The 18,324-nt window shown below is 47.7% G+C and overlaps 1 protein-coding gene across 1 annotated transcript in view; it reads left to right on the top strand.

Annotated features, from left to right (window-relative positions):
- Nucleotides 1-18,049, top strand: part of LOC146027123 (uncharacterized) — a 75,169-nt gene extending 57,120 nt beyond the window's left edge. The window contains exon 2 of the mRNA XM_083158095.1: nucleotides 17,072-18,049. Coding sequence (XP_083014221.1) covers nucleotides 17,072-17,876 — 805 coding nt within the window. The 3' untranslated portion in view covers nucleotides 17,877-18,049. The remainder of the gene's footprint in view (nucleotides 1-17,071) is intronic.
- Nucleotides 18,050-18,324: the final 275 nt, after the last annotated feature.

The following is an 18,324-nucleotide window of genomic DNA, read 5'->3' as shown; positions in this document are numbered from 1 at the left end:
GTTATATAGAGTAGTGATGTAGTGTGGAGTATAGAGGGTATAAAGTGTAGTGATGTAATGTGGAGTATAGGGGATATGTATTGTAGTGATGTAGTATGGAGTATAAAGAGTATATAGTGTACTGATGTACTGCGGAGTATAGGGGGTATGTATGGTAGTATGGAGTATAGAGGGTATATAGTGTAGTGATGTAGTGCGGAGTATAGGGGGTATGTATTGTAGTGATGTAGTATGGAGTATAGAGGATATATAGTGTAGTGATGTAGTGCAGAATATAGGGGTTATATAGAGTTGTGATGTAGTATGGAGTATAGAGGGTATAAAGTGTAGTGATGTAGTGTGGAGTATAGGGGGTATATATTGTAGTGATGTTATGCAAAACATCCATTCGCAGCTGTACCAGTGAATTCGGCGAACAAAGGGGGGGGGGGGGGCGGCGCCGTTTAATCCACATAGTGTAGTAGTGTATTGCGGCATGTAGGAGGTATTTAGTGCAGTGATGTAGTGCGGAGTATAGGGGTATATAGTGCAGTGATGTAGTGTGGAGTGTGGGGGTATATAGTGTAGTAATATAGTGCAGGGTATAGGGGGTAAATAGTGTAGTGATATAATGCGCAGTACAGGGGGTATATAGTGCAGTGATGTAGTGTGAAGTGTAGGGGTATATAGTGTAGTAATGTAGTGCGGGGTATATAGTGTAGTGTTGTAGTGCGGCGTACAGGGGGTATATAGTGTATTGATGTAGTGCAGAGAATTTTGGTTATACAGGGCCAGATGGAGCTGCAGCTCCAGGCCTACACATAAAGTAGGCCCATCATCATGTGGGCCATAAATCATGTTGGTATTTTGATGTGTTTAGGAAGACATTGTTGCTTACAGTGTACGGGTTCTACATGGCATTGGCCTCACCTCCTCCACTTCTCATAATAGGCCCTTGTACATTATTAGCCAGGCCCGTGACTAGTGTGGCCAATCCCGGGATCGGGATCGGTGGGATCCCGGGATTTGGCCCCAATATTGCCCAATATTTCGGGATTAGTCTAATGCTGGGCAGCGTCTGAGCACTTGCTCAGACGCTGCCTGGCTGCTCTGAGTCCTGTGCCGGCTGTGCAGCTCAGACGCGCAGCGTGATGTGGTCAGAGGTCATGCTGGGCGTCACACTGTGCAGCCAATCGAACACGCCCCCCGCACCGCCGCCGCTCTCTACAACTGGAGGCTCTTTGCTGAACGGAGGTCTTTGGTGTTTATTTGTGTAACCCTGAATAGGATCTGGACTTCTTTTACCGACCGCAGAGAACTTTGGATGATGGATTCCGGACCATCATCCTTTTGTATTTCAAGCGCTTTTAAGAAATGATTCAATTCAGATTCTCCATTCCATCCGGTACTTAGCCATTTTCTTTTCTTGTACTATAACATCACATGTTTGTCGTATATCAATAAAAGTGGTATTGCACCATACTGTATGTATCTTTTCTGCATTTATTTTGGGGTCTCATCCGGACCGAGATAAATGATCTATGGTTGTGAGGATTGGTGTTCCACTATCCAAATAAGCAGTCGATTTGGGAGAAGAGGAGAAGCTATTGGGACAGGAGGAACATATGGTTATATATATCTGTATATTCTAGCCAGTATTTGGAGAAGAGGACCATTCCTATATATCTAGGGACGTATTTTAAATTCACAAGGGCGCCGGTGGAGGGAAAATCCCATCTTTTGTCACTTTTTCCACTGTTTCTTGGGGGTCCAGGGTCACCCTTGTTGGATGTACCCACCATAGGCTGCCCAGGCGCACAGAACTTACTCTCTACCTTTCTTTCTTCGCTGAACTCCCCTGCCGATGTGACCAGGTTAGGCATGACTGTGTGCGGCCGGGAGAGGTGGGACGGCAAGCGAGTTGTGACATCGGAGCTGCAGCACAGGCCGCAGCACCGAACCCGCTCGCCGCCCGACTTCTCCAGGCTGCACAGTCTAGTGACACACTGACCTCCCTCCGGCATCACACTCGCAGCCTGCCTCCATTCCGCTGCCACCTGCCCCCCTTAAACTAAGGCAACGTCGGGGACGTGCAGTCAGGGGAGGCAGGGGAGGCAGTGGCTCCCCTGTCATTAATGATAATCAATAATGATAAACATAATAAAAGAAAATACTTATGACACATGGGGCCTTATTTTGGTTCACTCTTTCTGACAAAATACTTCTTAGATGGACAAAACCATGTGCACTGCAGGGGGGCAGATGTAACATGTGCAGAGAGAATTAGATTTGGGTGAGTAATTTTGTTTCTGTGCAGGGAAAATACTGGCTGCTTTATTTTTACACTTCAATATAGATCTCACTTTGAAGTAAAACCCCACCCAAATCTAACTCTCTCTGCACATTTTGCATATGCTCCCCTGCAGTGCACATGGTTTTGTCCATCTAAGAAGGATTTTGTCAGAAAGAGTGAACCAAAATAAGGCCCATTGTGTGTCATAAGTAAATGCTTTATATTATTCTATTCATTTTTATGCCATAATTATTATATTTTTATTGGTTTCGGCGGCACTGGGAGCAGTGCCTCCGGCTGATAATGTTCAGGTTCCAGAAACAGGGGCGGGCAGGGGGCGGGGCCGAGCAGCAGGCTGCAAAATCACATTTAAAAAACCTATATAGCTCTGCCTCAGTGACAGGGGGGTGCTTTCTGCCTTTATTATAGCACGCCCCTGTCACTCAGACAGCTATGATTGGTTTCACTGACTCTCTGCTGCCTATGCCGGTCAGAGTTTCCCCACTCGGCAGGTGCACGGACCTCCGCACCCACCCCCGCTTCCCCACCCGGCGGATGCACGGTCCCGCACACCTTCTCCCTCTCCTGGTGTGTGCATAACGGAACATTGCAAACCCTCCTTCCCAACCCGGTGGCGGCAGCACGGACCCCCACACCCTGGCGGGTGCGTGCCGGAACTTCGCAAGGCTTTCTTCCCTGTCGGACCGGGTGCACGGATCTCCGGATCTCAGCCCTCCTCCCTGCATGTCTGGCATAGGCTGCTCCCAACCCCGTGGCCGCCTCTGCTATGTGTTTCAAGGGGACACCCAAGAGCCATGGCCGGAGCCGGGTAAGTAGTAGCTCCCTGGGCATGGACTGGGCAGATGGGAGAAAGCCAGAGGCGGGAGGGTAGTAGCCAGGGGGAATGTAGGTGCCGTGTGCCACCTGTCTGGAAGTTGGATCCCGGCTGCTGCTAAGTAAGAGCAGGGGAGCAGACAGTGGGGATGTGTAAGGTGCATTATATGCATAAGGGCAATTAATAATATGGGGCAAAAGTGAGAGATTATGTGGGGCATTATGTACAGTATAAAGGAGCATTGAATAATGTGGGGCATACATGTATGTAAAGGACATTATGTGTATGGGGCATTATGTGTCATTATATGTATAAAAACATAAAAAATGGGGGACATACAGTATGTGTAAGGTGCATTATGTGAATAAGGGCATAAATAATGTGGGACATACAGTACAGTATGTGTAAAAGGCCTTATGTGTATATGGGCATTAATCATGTGGGGCATATGTGTAAGGTGCATTATGTGTATAAGGGCATAAGTAATGTATAGGAAGCAGTTTGTGTATGGAGGAATTATTTGAATCAGTGGATTAATAAGATGTGCCATATGTGTAAGGTGCTTTACTGTGGCAATATGTGTATACGGTGTATTACTGTTGCATACTACGTATAAGGGTACGACGCCTGTACACAGCATCAGGGCCAGACTAACAATGGGGCGGATGGAGCTGCAGCTCCAGGCCTCCACATAAAATAGGCCCACCATTGTGGCAGCATGATGATCACCAGGCAGAATAGCGCCGCCTCCTCCTGCCTCTTGTACTTCCCGGTAAGACTCTGAGACAGTCAGAGGCTCTGCCTCCCAGACGAGGAGGGGCAGTCTCACTGAGAGAATGGTGGTTGCAGTAGGGGGTCTCTGGGGGTGGATTCTTGCAGTGTATTTTTGCCCACGGAGAGACACAGGAATGAGAAGCTGCCAATACTGTCACTGTAACTTACGAAGGACATTCAATGATATTGTGTCTGTGTAATTACACCGTATAGGCATCTGTATATGTGTTAGAGTATAGGTGTCTGTGTAATGGTAACGTGTATCTGTAACTGAATATATGTGTCTGTGACTACATGACGATGTAGAGTGTGGGGAGTCGGTTCTGGCAGGCACTGTGACACTGTATAACAGGGCAGGCACTCTCTGTAATAAGGAGAAGGTATTCCTCCACAGGGGAGGAAGGTGGTAAAGGTGGCGCTGTGACCTGGGTTGAGTCACTAGCAGCTGCTGGTTTAAATCGGGTTAGTTAGGCCCGAACTAGGCAAAGAGAAAAAAAAGGTGTATAGCAGCGCTTTAAATGGAATATTTAAAATACCATAAAAATTATAATTAGTAAAGGATTGGACTGATTGTACAATTAAAAGCAATGATACATTTTATTCATAAAGTGACCAAATTGTGCTGGTACGATAAAAAGTTTAGGGGGGGGGGGGGGGGGGGGGAATGGGATCACAATGCACAATGTCCATTCCTATTATGCCTGGGACCATATAAAGTGCAGATGCAAAGACAATTGGGTAGGGATTACCGTCCACCTGTAGACACGCTGGGGTGTAAGTTGCTCTCCCTGGGACTCAAGGCCCAAGTTGGTATTAGGGCAGAGTCACCGTCCAGAGTAGGGGAGACACCCGGAGTTGGCCGACTCAGCGGCTTTATCAAGACCTTTGATAAAGCCACTGAGTCGGCGAAATGCGTCAGGTGTCTTTTTACCCCCATCTTTGGACTGTTCCAGACCAGCCTTGGACCAAATTGGATTGACCTAACCATGGACATATAACACCTCTAAGGACCCCAGCACCATCTTTGGGAGTGCCAACTCCGGGTGTCTCCCCTACTCTGGACGGTGACTCGGCCCTAATACCAACTTGGGCCTTGAGTCCCAGGGAGAGCAACTTACACCCCAGCGTGTCTACAGGTGAACGGTAATCCCTACCCAATTGTCTTTGCATCTGCACTTTATATGGTCCCAGGCATAATAGGAATGGACAGCCCCGCATTGTGATCCCATTTTCTCCCCCCCCCCCCACAAACTTTTTATCGTACCAGCACAATTTGGTCACTTTATGAATAAAATGTATCATTGCTTTTAATTGTACAATCTGGTCCAATCCTTTACTAATTATAATTTTTATGGTATTTTAAATATTCCATTTAAAGCGCTGCTACTGTATACACCTTTTTTTTTTACTCTCTGTAAGAAGGCGGTCACTGTGACACTTTCTGTAATAATGCGGGCACTGCGACACTCTCTGTACGAAGGCGGGCACTGCGATACTTTCTGAAAGAAGGCAGGCACTGTGACACTTTCTGTAATAAGGCAGGCACTGCAACACTCTCTGTAATAAGGCGGGCACTGCGTCACTCTCTGTAAGAAGGCGGGCACTGCAACACTCTCTGTAAGAAGGCAGGCATTGCAACACTACATAAAAAGGCAGGCATTGTGAAACTCTGTAATTATTTATTCATAAAAAGTTTCTTATATAGCGCATACATATTGAGCATTGCTTTGGCACTGTGATACTCTGTAATAAGGCGGGCACTGCGACACTCTCTGTAAGACTGTGTAATAAGGCGGGCACTGTGAAATTGTCTGTAATAAGGTGGGCACTGAGACACTCTCTGTAATAAGGTGGGCACTGGGAGACTCTGTAATAAGGTAGGCAATGCACCACTCTCTATGTAATAAGGAGGGCACTCTGACACTGTCAACACACTGCGACACTTTCTGTAATAATGCGGGCACTCAGAGACTGTAATAAGGAGGGCACTGTGACACTGTTTAAGTATGCGGGCACTGCAACACTTACTGTAATAATTGCGGGCACTGCGACACTCTGTAATAATGCGGGCACTGCGACACTATGTAATAAGGTGGGTACTTCAACACTCTGTGTAATAAGGTGGGCACTTCAACACTCTGTGTAATAAGGTGGGCACTGCGACATTCTCTGTGTAATAAAGCGGGCACTGTGACACTATGGGGATGTCACGTTTCGTGAGCTTGCTGAAGCACCAGCCGGAGTGTAACGGAGGCTGGGTGCTTTAATGTAGGGCTGTTGCATGAACGACAGAATGTAGTGAAGCAATTTAATAAAATTAAACCTTTTTTTAATGAAGATACTGCGGTACAAAGATATGGATGAAGGCACAATGAAATAACTGTAGATATTGGTTGAATGACAGAAGACAATAATGATAATACTTATTGAAGAAGCTTGAAGATGATTGGAAGATTGGATGGTTGGAAGATTGAAAGATTGGATGGTTGGGTGATTGGGTGGTTGGAAGATTGGATGATTGAATGATAACAAAGAAGAAATGGAAATAAGATGAAGTCCAGTAGTAGTTCTTGCTGTATGAGGTCGTGGCTGCCAGGATACCAGGGATACTGGCCACCTTGAAAAAGCCCTAAGGAGCGAAACGCGTCGGTGTGGTGGAGCCCTGACACCCACAGTGGAACCCAGACATTTACTTGTGACCGGACCAGCTCTCCTGAATTAACACCCCAGCAGCCGCATCTATCAGGACATTGCACCTCTCAACCAGGTCGAGCCCTATTCCAGCAGGGGCTCCCTGGGCCGGAAAATTACCCACTAGGTCGAGCCTGATACCAACAGGGGCTCCCTAGGCCGGAGGAGAACCTATTATCAACAGTCCTATCGGCACATTTATTGGGACATTCAGGAGACATCCATAGGAACGGACACTTGGACTCTCAAACACTAGAAAATCTGGGTGACTATCACGGCTCCATATTATTAGCAATTAGTACCAGCCTACCGCATATAATTATATATGTTTTTATAAGTGAATTTTATAAGTGTATTTTTATAATAAATGTATTTTTATTTCTCACCTGCTGCACATTAACTGGTAAAAGCGCGGTTTCACACCCCCTTTTCTTTCTATATTTTGTGTTTGGGCTTGACACCCTTACTTACGAAACCGCTGCTCTAGCAGAGCCACCCATTTAACGGCGCCCTCAAGGGACACTCTGTGCCCCACCCTCCCTCTGGCCACGGATATTGACTGTCAGGATTGCAGGAGGAAGATGACACCTTTGGGGTGTTTAACCTTGTCCTTATCCTAAGAGGTGGCAGATGAGTTCCGTGGGAGGATATGGCTTGAGCAGTGGACGACCAGCGGGAATAGTCACGATAGACTTCACCCAGAAGTTAGAGGAGTCAGCCTGCAGCGGATACTGCAGGAATTGTCAGGGATGCACAGAGATGCTATCTGGTGGACAACATTGTACTGACTGCCGCTCTGGCCCGGCTAGTCAATATTTAAGTGCTGAGCTGAATGGGGATGGGCCGCAAGAGTGACATCACAGCTGGAGCAGCGCAGCATAGGTTGTGGACATCAACAAGATGGCCGCCGCCCATTGTGGCGACAGAAACCAGCTGGCGGAGAATACTACGCGGAGGCAATGCGGACGGCGCTTCCAGCCTGAGGCCTAGAAGGACGCGGACACCATCATGGCGGATCGTGCCTCACGCCACCCGGAGCCAGCACGCCAAGACACTGCACAACAGAACTGACACCCGGTGAATGGACATGGCGCCTGGGTGACAGAGTGACAGAATGCAGCAGGTCGGCGTCAGCAGCGGAGGTGAGTGCCGGGGCAGAGGGCATAGCGTCAGAGGTCTGCAGGGCTGGAACAGCACAGGGAGCACGGGTAGCTGCAATGGTGGTCGTGACAGGGGGAAATTTACTAAGAATACGAATACAAAAAATCGTATTCGTATTCTTAATACGAATCACTATGACTGCATGTGGCTGTTTCAGCCGTATTCAAAGTCATGTTCCGGAGGGTAATTTACAAAGCAGTCAAATACGACTGCTTTGTAATCCCCGATGTCGTATTGATTCGTTTTAACGGCCGTATATATGGCCGCTAATACGAATTCGTGCAGGCATTCTGCACAGATCAGTCAAATCCGTGCAGGCTGCAATGTGTAAAAAAAAATAGAAAAATAAATAAAAAAATCTGCGTGCTGAAGCCTGGTGCTGTCCCCGATGACCCTGGAGCGGTGGTCACGGGGCTGATTCTGTGTAAAAAAATAAAATAAACTATTGTTTAATACTGCGGAACTATGAGTACTAGCAAGCCTCCCCCGCAAGCTGGGACTTGGAGAACCACAAGTCCCAGCATGCGGGGCATTAAAGGGCCCGCTGGCACTTGTAGTTCCACAGTAATAAAAATAGTCAAATAAACACACACACAGACACAATAAAAATAAAACTTTAATTCATCCAAAGCCCACACATACTGATACTTACCTATCTTGAGCCCGTCGGTAGGTCCCTGGGTCCGGTGGTCCAGGGCTCCATGGTCCAGTGCCTTGGTTCCTGGGTCCGGGGCTGCAGAGTCCGGGGTCCGGGGCCTTGGTTCCGGGGCTCCAGGGCTGAAGAGTCCGGGGTCCTGGATCTGAAGAAATCCATGGGGGACCTTTGGAAGGAAATCCTTCTCACCAAGCTCCTCCTGCGAAGATCTGTCCTCTTCGTTCCGAAGTAGTCCAGGTCTTCTGCCAAATGCCGGCGATTCCAGCAGCTCCCCGCATTGGGACTGAGGAGAGACGCAGAGATGTTTCATCTTCTGCACCTCTCCTCAGAATGGTTCTATTGGCCGCCTAGCGGCCAATCAGGAGCCAAGAAAGGAGCCGATGAAACATCTCTGCGTCTCTCCTCAGTCCGATGCACGGTCCGATGAGGCACGGGCCAAGAAGCGGCACCTGTTATGGGCGGCAGCTAGCCATCCCTCCCTTGCACCCTTTTTAAAGTTTTTTTTTCCAATACAATGCGTGCTGCGGGCAGTGCAGTCCCGCGCTCCCTCCTTCAGCATCGCAGATGCAGTCCCTCTCACCAGCCCATGTTCCACTCACATGGGCTGGTGAGTGAAAGACCTCCAGCAGACGGGGGCAGTATATTGAGTCCCCTGCAACCCCCCCTCCAGCACTGCCTCAGTCCCACGCTGACCCTGCTGCAGGGCATTGCCCAGCGGCACCTCCTCAGTCTCACTCTCCCCCCTCCAGCACCACAGCTGAAGTCATGCTCCTGCCGCCACCGTCCCATGCTCCCCCCGCCGGCGCTGGTGAGAGGGACCTACCAAATCCATTGAGCCACGGTCCCATTGTACTCCAGCGTCGTCACTTCAGTCCTGCGATCCTCCCTCCAGCACCTTACGCGCCGTTCCATCCTCCCCCGCCAGCACTGGTGAGAGGAGGGAAAAGCTGAGCTGCCAGCGCCAGTGAAGGAGCCGGCGACCATGTGCGACCCCGGCCGACCCTGTGCTGCCATGGCTTTCAGGTACACTGTAGTACCACCTATACAGAAGGGGAAGAGGGGGGCGGCACAGTGAAGCCTGTACTGAAGGGGAGGGGGGGAGTGGTGGACATATGTAATGTGTGTTCCAAACACCTGCGCGCTCTCTTTCTGTCTCCCCAGCCCTCTTCTCTATTTTTCTTTCATCTCTTCTGTGCTTTCCTCCACCTTCCCGACCTCTCTCTTACTCTTTCTCTCTTCTCTTGTCTCTCTTTCCCTCTATCTACCCCCATCTTTTCCCCAGCCCCCCTCACGCCTAATAAGGGGGGGGGGGCAAAAAAGTTGTGCCTAGGGGCTGCTTGACCCCTAAATCCGCCCCCGGCTGACAGACAACGTTTAGATCGACAGTCAATAAGTTGTCAATTATGGGCAATATACAAATGGTGGACATGGTCAAAATGTCACACAAGCAAGAGGTCGACATTGACATGAACACATGACACGTTTCACATGATCTTTAAAATATTTTTTTTCATCCACGTGGACTCGGATTGGGAACGTTAAAGTACCGAGCACAGTGAGACGAGGCACCTGGCCTGAAGCATGCCAGTACACTACCTGGCTCAGGTGTCGACATTAACACCAATACACCTTGAAAACTCATGTCAAACTTTTTATGTGTCAATGTTTCTGTGTTGACCCATTGCTTGTATCAACATTTTTGCTGTGTTGACTTTAGGTATAATTTTCTTCCATTTTGCTGTTCACTCTGCATGGACCCTCAGGTATTAGTGCACATTGCTCTGTGTGTGTATTATGTCTCACATAACTGAGGAGAACAGACTGCAAATGCTAATTGTGGGACACCTCAAACCTAGTGATTCTTCTCTGCCATTAACTGACAATATACCACATTGTTCTTTTTTTTTTCCAGGTGTTTTCTTTAAAATTTAATAAAATAATGTAAATAATCCCCCCCCCCCCCCCCCCCACCCTCTCAAAAAAAGAAAAATAGCAGGGGAAATAGCATATTTGTGCATGTCTGCAGAGCCATGCACATTTCGAGATGCTTACACCTCTGCAAATGTGGCGTGTATATGATCCTGCTCTGTGGCCCATACAAAGATGCAATTTTGGCTCAATTTTACATGATTCCAACGGATTGGGATGGGAAATCATGTGAAATTGTACCAAATCGCATGTGTTTGACATCCACTCTCTGACCCGATGTGTGGCCCCGCGTGCATTGGGTCAGAGTTGGTGATTGGACTTGCTGCAGATAACATAAATCATATGCATCTTGCAGTAACCAACATAAACCTCTATTCCACGTTTACGTACTGTAAGCTAGACTGCATGCAGGGTGCTCTGTATGGCATATCAACCTCCAGGCAATGAGCACGTACCAATATTAGTGTCCAGGCAATAAGCACTGTATTGTATATTGGCCTCCAGACAGTGGGGCTCTGTATTCCATATTATACTTCAGGCAGTGGGCTCTGTGTTGCATATTATCATCCAGACAGCGGGCACTGTATTATACAGTATATTATCCTCCAGGCAGTGGCCACTGTATTGTACAGTGTATTATTCTCCAGGCAGTGGGCACTGTATTCTACAGTATATTATCCTCCAGGCAGTGGGCACTGTATTGTACAGTATATTATCCTCCAGGCAGTGGCCACTGTATTGTACAGTGTATTATCCTCCAGGCAGTGGGCACTGTATTCTACATTATATTATCCTCCAGGCAGTGGGCACTGTATTGTACAGTATATTATCCTCCAGGCAGTGGGCACTGTATTGCATATTATCCTACAGGCAGCGGGCACTGTATTGTACAGTATATTATCCTACAGGCAGTGGGCACTGTATTGCATATTATCCTCCAGGCAGTGGGCACTGTATTGTACAGTATATTATCCTCCAGGCAGTGGGCACTGTATTGTACAGTATATTATCCTCCAGGCAGCGGGTACTGTATTGTACAGTATATTATCCTCCAGGCAGCGGGCACTGTATTATACAGTATATTATCCTACAGGCAGTGGGCACTGTATTGTACAGTATATTATCCTCCAGGCAGTGGGCACTGTATTGTACAGTATATTATCCTCCAGGCAGTGGGCACTGTATTGTACAGTATATTATCCTCCAGGCAGCTGGTACTGTATTGTACAGTATATTATCCTCCAGGCAGTGGGCACTGTATTGCATATTATCCTACAGGCAGTGGGCACTGTATTGCATATTATTCTACAGGCAATGAGCACTGTATTTAATATTTTCCTCCAGTCAGTGGGCTCTCTATTACATATTATCCCGCAGGCAATGTAATATTAGTCTCCAGGCAACGTGCACTGTGTTGTATATAAGATTATGGGCGGTATTCAATGAGCCTGATTCGCCATGTTTTTATGGCGAATTTGTGCTGTTTGGCGAATTTCTGACTAAAACGGTGAATCACCCTATTCAATGACAACATGGCGAATACATTTCAAGGTTTTTTTCACCATGATTCACCGAGTAGCAATCGCTATCTTTTTATGGTGAAGTGGAATGTGAACTTTTAAAATAATCATAATTTGGTGTAAAAAAATCAGGAATTTTATTCTGAGGAGGGGCATGCTATTTTTATTCATGTGCTGTAAGCACATGAATATATATTTAATTAAATTTTTTTTTTTTTTTTTTTTTTACACAGCAGCCAGCAGGGGGCGCCGGAGCCGAGCCGCTCATTACATATTCATATATTCACTGCACCCGATCGTTACGATCGTGTGTAGTGAATATACGCTCCCCTGTTGGCACCCCCGGGGGGCAGCCTGTGCTGCCTGGCACCCGGGGAGCCCCACCTACCCCCCACAAAGTTCTGGGGCAGGCAGAGAGACTATCATCTCTCTGCCTGGCACCGTCCTCAGGCTCCCTGCGGCAATCGCCGCAGGAGCTCATATTCGCCAGTCAGGGGCAGCGAGCCCCTGACACGTTGAATACCGGAGCCCGCCGGCTCCGGAACGTGGCGAATGTGCAGCGAATCCTAAAAAGGATTCGCTGCACCTCGCAGGTATTCTCATTGAATACCGCCCTAAGCCTCCAGGCAATGGACTTTACTGCAATACAACTGTATTGCATTTAATCAACCTGCTCTGAGGACAGTGGCAGGTTGGGTGTTTGACAGGGACAGTACACCTCTCAAACCATAATGCATGTTAGGCTTCAGACAATGGGCTCTTATGTACACTACTCTTGTATACTACACTACCAGGCATATAGTAATGATTTCTGTATTGTATACTAGAATAGCACACGGGAAGTAAGGGGTTCTGTATTGTATACAAGAATACCAGACAGGATTGGTATGAAATCCCGCTGCCAGAATCCCGACCGCCGAAATCCTGAAATGGGGGGGACGTGGATCACCCCCCCCTTGCGGGTTCGCTACGCTCGGCACACTAATTTATGTGTCGGAATTTTGGTGGACGGGATTCCGGCGCCGGGATTTTGACTGCCGGCATTCTAACTGCATCCCTCCTAAACCTATAGTACAGGGTTTCCAACTTTCAAATGCTCCTCTCCGGGAGAAGCCCGGAGAGGAGACTTTCATTACCCGTCCGGGGGCGGGGCTTGACTGTGACATCATTAAGCTAAATGACATGAATGTGTTGTTTTAGCTCCGCCCCCTCCTCTGAGACCCGCGGATTGCGACATTTAAATGCTGCGATCGGGGGGCTCAGTGGGGGTCCTCCTGATTCCGGGAGGGTTGCCCACCCTTCCGGAGGGCCGGGAGGGGGACCCGATTTTCGGGATACTCCCGGTAATTCTGGGAGGGTCGGCAATAGGGTGGCCAATCCCGGGATCGGCGGGATCCCGGGATTTGGCCCCCAAAACGCCGGGATTTCAATCCCGGGTTGGAATTTCCAATCCCGGGATTTCGGGATTAAACTGCGCATGCGCAGTTTAATGCCGGGCAGCGTCTGAGCACTCAGACGCTGCCCGGCTTCTCCCATACCCCGCAGTGCGCAGCGTGACGAGGTCACGCTGCGAGGTCACGCTGCGCAGGGCACAGCCGCACATCCATGGCTGCCCGCCCGCCCAGCGCTCCCGGCCACCCGCCCGGCCGCCCGCCCACCCAGCGCTGACGGCCGGCCGCCCGCCCACCCACCCAGCGCTGACGGCCGGCCGCCCACCCAGCGCTCACGGGCACCCAGCGCTCCCTGCCAACCACCCACCCAGCGGTCCCTGACAACCACCCGCCCCCCCCCACCCACCCAGCGGTCCCTGACAACCACCCGCCCCCCCACCCACCCAGCGGTCCCTGACACCCGCCCACCCACCCAGCGCTCGGGCGGCCAGGGTGTTTTTTATTATTAGGGAAGCCAATCCCGGGAATCCCGGGATTGAGCATTTTTCAATCCCGAATCCCGGGATTGAAAAAATGCCCCGGGATTGGCATCCCTAGTCGGCAACCCTGATATAGTAATTGTTTATTGCTACAATACTAGGCAGGAAGTAATGGGCTCTGTATTGTATACTAGACTACCATACGTAATAGGCTCAGATTGTATACTAGAATACCAGACACAAAGTAATGTTCTATGTAATATATTTTATACCAGATGTATACTAGGAAATCTAAAATAAAGTAAATTCCCCACAAGGTGTGGGCCCTAATGACACAATAAGCCCAGCATCACCCCAACACTTCCCACCTGCTTCTCCTCTATGGGCATGACTACTTTCCTAGAATATATAGATAGATTTAATAAAGCAGTGGCTTATTTGTCTGTGTATTCTGTTTATATACATGTATATAGCAACACATATAATATATGTTAGAGTAGTGCTTCTCAGACTGTGGGGTAGATGTATGAAGCAGTGATAAGGGAGGAGAAGTGATAAAGTGCCTGGTACATTATCACCAGCCAATCAGCTCCTGGCTGTTCCTATATAAACCCAGCCTGCAACTTAACAGTGAGGATCTGATTGGCCGGAGATAAAGTACCAGACACTTTATCGCTTCTCCTCCCTTATCGCTGCTTCATACATCTACCCCTCAGTTCTCAGGATCCCCCCAGGCTGAGTACACACCTATATATTTATCTGAAGACCAGTCATGTATCTGCAGTAGGATTGGGCAGTGTGTTCTGCGTACATGCTGCCGGATCAGTCTTGGCTGATGTCATAACTTGGTCATTTACAAGGGTCTTTCCAGTTGAGCTGTCAACCTCCAAATTCTGCAGTGGGTGTACGGGTGGTTCAATTGAACAGTCAATATATTGGTCAGTGTTTACCCAGCACAACAGTTCACACAGGTCAAGTCTCCTAGCTGATGCACAGGTGTATTCATTATTACCTGTCTCTGAGCTGTCAGGGGTTTTGAACTAGTTTGAAGAACACTGTGCTAGAGTATAGCTATCCCTCAAACCTCAGTCGTAGCCAGAAACTAGTGGGCCCCATAGAAACATTTTGAAGGGGCCCCTGTCCCAGTGCTTGTATAGAGACACCACTTTGCATCAGTTGTTATGTATATACCCCATAATAGTACCCTAGTTCATTTTCTGAACCATGTTAGTGCCCTAGTTAATGTTATGCCCCATAGTAGTGCCCTACTGTAGTTCCTTTTCTGAACTATAATAGTGCCTTAGTTAATGTTATGCCCCATAGAAGTGCACTAGTTCCTTTTCTGAATTATAGTAGTGTCCTAATTAATGTTATGCGCCATAGAAGTGCACTAGTTACTTTTCTAAATTATAGTAGTGTCCTAATTAATGGTATGCCCCATAATAGTGCACTAGATCCTTTTCTGAACTATAGTAGTGCCCTATTTCCTTTTATGCACTATAGCAGTGCCATTGTTAATGCTATGCCCCATAATAGTGCCCTAGTTCCTTTTCTGAACTATAGGAGTGCCCTATTTAATGTTATGCCCCATTGTAATGGCCTAGTTCACATGAAGTCACATTGTACAGCTGCCACATTATTCCACACTTTTTCCAATTCATATCATGCCATACAGTGTCCCCAATTCATATTATGCCATACAGTGTCCGCAGTTCATATTATGCCATACAGTATCCCCAGTTCATATTATGCCACAGTGTCCCCAGTTCATATTATGCCATACAGTGTCCCCAGTTCATATTATGCCATACAGTGTCCCCAGTTCATATTATGATATACGGCTTACACTTCATATTGTGCCATATTACAGTTCTTCAGTTTATATTGTGTAACACTATAATGCCCTTCAGTCCATTGTATACCACATTACACTGAGCAGGCCCAGAGGTACTGTACATTGTATACCACATTACACTGAGCAGGCCCAGGGGTACTGTACATTGTATACCACATTACACTGAGCAGGCCCAGAGGTACTGTACATTGTATACCACATTACACTGAGCAGGCTCAGGGGTACTGTACATTGTATACCACATTACACTGAGCAGGCCCAGAGGTACTGTACATTGTATACCACATTACACTGAGCAGGCCCGGAGGTACTGTACATTGTATACCACATTACACTGAGCAGGCCCAGGGGAACTGTACATTGTATACCACATTACACTGAGCAGGCCCAGAGGTACTGTACATTGTATACCACATTACACTGAGCAGGCCCAGAGGTACTGTACATTGTATACCACACTACACTGAGCAGGCCCAGGGGTACTGTACATTGTATACCACATTACACTGAGCAGGCCCAGAGGTACTGTACATTGTATACCACACTACACTGAGCAGGCCCAGAGGTACTGTACATTATATACCACATTACACTGAGCAGGCCCAGAGGTACTGTACATTGTATACCACACTACACTGAGCAGGCCCAGGGGTACTGTACATTGTATACCACATTACACTGAGCAGGCCCAGAGGTACTGTACATTGTATACCACATTACACTGAGCAGGCCCAGAGGTACTGTCCATTGTATACCACATTACACTGAGCAGGCCCAGAGGTACTGTACATTGTAGGTAAATCCCAGCACATGTAACACGTGGGCCCGGGGGTGTATTATTAGATAGGCAGCGGGAATTTAGTAAGATGAGAGTTCTATTTCCCATAGGATGTTGCTATGGGCAACCAATCAGAATCTATTTAGCATATTCTAGAAGATAATAGATGGTATCTGATTGGTTGCCCATAGCAACATCCCATGTGAAATAGAACTCCCATCTTAGTAAATTTCCCCCCACATGGTCTATCCAAAAGGTCGACACTCAATATGCCAACAGTGTCAAAAGGTCGACATGGGAAAGGTGGACAGGGTCAAAAGTTTGACATGGAAAAAGGTAGACACATGAAAAGGTAGACATGAGGTTTCAAATTTTTGGGCTGTCAATGTCGGCAATTGTCGACACGGACCCCCAATTATTTTAAGGCGTACCCTCGTATGACTCACTTTGCTTTCCATGCTTCGGGGCCGGTGCCTCGCTACACTCGGCACACTATTATTTTTTCCTTTTATGCCGACATGGGTGGTGAAGTAAGTGAACAAGTTGGTTTGAAAACAATACACAAAAAACTCATGTCATGTGTCTACCTCTTTTCATGCCGACATATTGCATGTCAACCTTTTGGGGTAGACCTATTGGTATGATAATGATGAATGATAATGACTTATAACAGCTTTGACATTGTAGGTCTTCATATTTCATCTGGTCAATGACTGTGATTTCTCTTGCAGAACCGCATCTGAGGTGAGACTCCTCGACACTCCCCGTTATCCTCCGGTAAGGTCCTACATGTCCTCTTATGAAGTCAGTCGCTTTGTGCAGAGGTGCCAGAAGGAAAGGGAGGACGCCCTCCGCAGGGAGGAGTCATCCAGGGACAAACTGAAATGTCTTGAAGTCTCATCACGCAGCCAGATCCAGGAACTGAAAGCCAAGCTGAAAGAGCTGACCAATGAGAACAAAGCTCTGCATAGAACAGTGAAGAAACTCCGGGTGGACTTGGGTCTGGAGGGGAACCCCAAATTCAGAGGCAAGATGACCAAGGATATCATCAAGGAGCTGCATGAGAAGGAAGACCAGTGTTCCCAAATAAAGGAGGAAAACCAAATGCTCTCCGTGCAGCTCCGAGAGATGGTCCCGGTCATTGTGAAGACTCAGAAGCAGAAAGCTGAACTGCAGGCTCAGCTTGGGGGCATGGAAAGCAAGGTTTGGGATCTGTCAAACAAGAACAGCCAGCTCTCCCAGCTTCTGCAGGAGACCCAGCAAGAGAGAGATGATTTAGAGAAGGCATACCTCATGTATAAAAAATCCATAGAGGACAATAAAAAAGTTACAAGCCGCTCGGTACAGACCATTACCTCCATCCCTGTCATTTTACAAAGCACCTATAAGAAAGTTTCCAGAGAATCTTCCAGCTCACAGGCATCACAAGTCGCGTCGGATAAGAGAAAAGTCTCTCTGGAAACCAGTAACTCTCCTCCAATCACTGCAGACAACAAACAAAAAACATACAATCGAACCACACGCAACCAATCCTGACGAATGGTCGTCCAAAATTGTACTTTATTTTTGGAGAACTTTTCCCAATCTGCTGCATATGATTCAGTTATTTATAATAAAATATAAATCACATGCAAGTTTCCAGTTATGAGTTTAACAAAACATGCTAGTAATCATCACCTGCTCTCACTGGTAATCCAAATGATGGACCGTGTATACGTCAATATAGTCAGTAGGCTAACACAATATAGATAACAGGTGGCATGGGCAGTACGGATGGTGTAATGGTTAGCATTACTGCCTCACAGCGCTGAGGTCATGGGTTCCATTCCCACCATGGCTCTAACTGTGCGGAGTTTGTATATTCTCCCCATACTTGCATGGGTTTCTCCGGGTACTCTGGTTTCCTCCCACATTCCAAAATATACTGGTAGGTTCATTGGCTCCTAACAAAATTAACCCTAGAATTGTGCAGAGGTGCCAATGT

This window comes from Crinia signifera, chromosome 8 (genome assembly GCF_055691185.1).
Source record: "Crinia signifera chromosome 8, ASM5569118v1, whole genome shotgun sequence".
In the NCBI taxonomy this organism is placed as follows: domain Eukaryota; kingdom Metazoa; phylum Chordata; class Amphibia; order Anura; family Myobatrachidae; genus Crinia; species Crinia signifera.
This window is presented reverse-complemented; position numbering and strand designations above follow the sequence as displayed.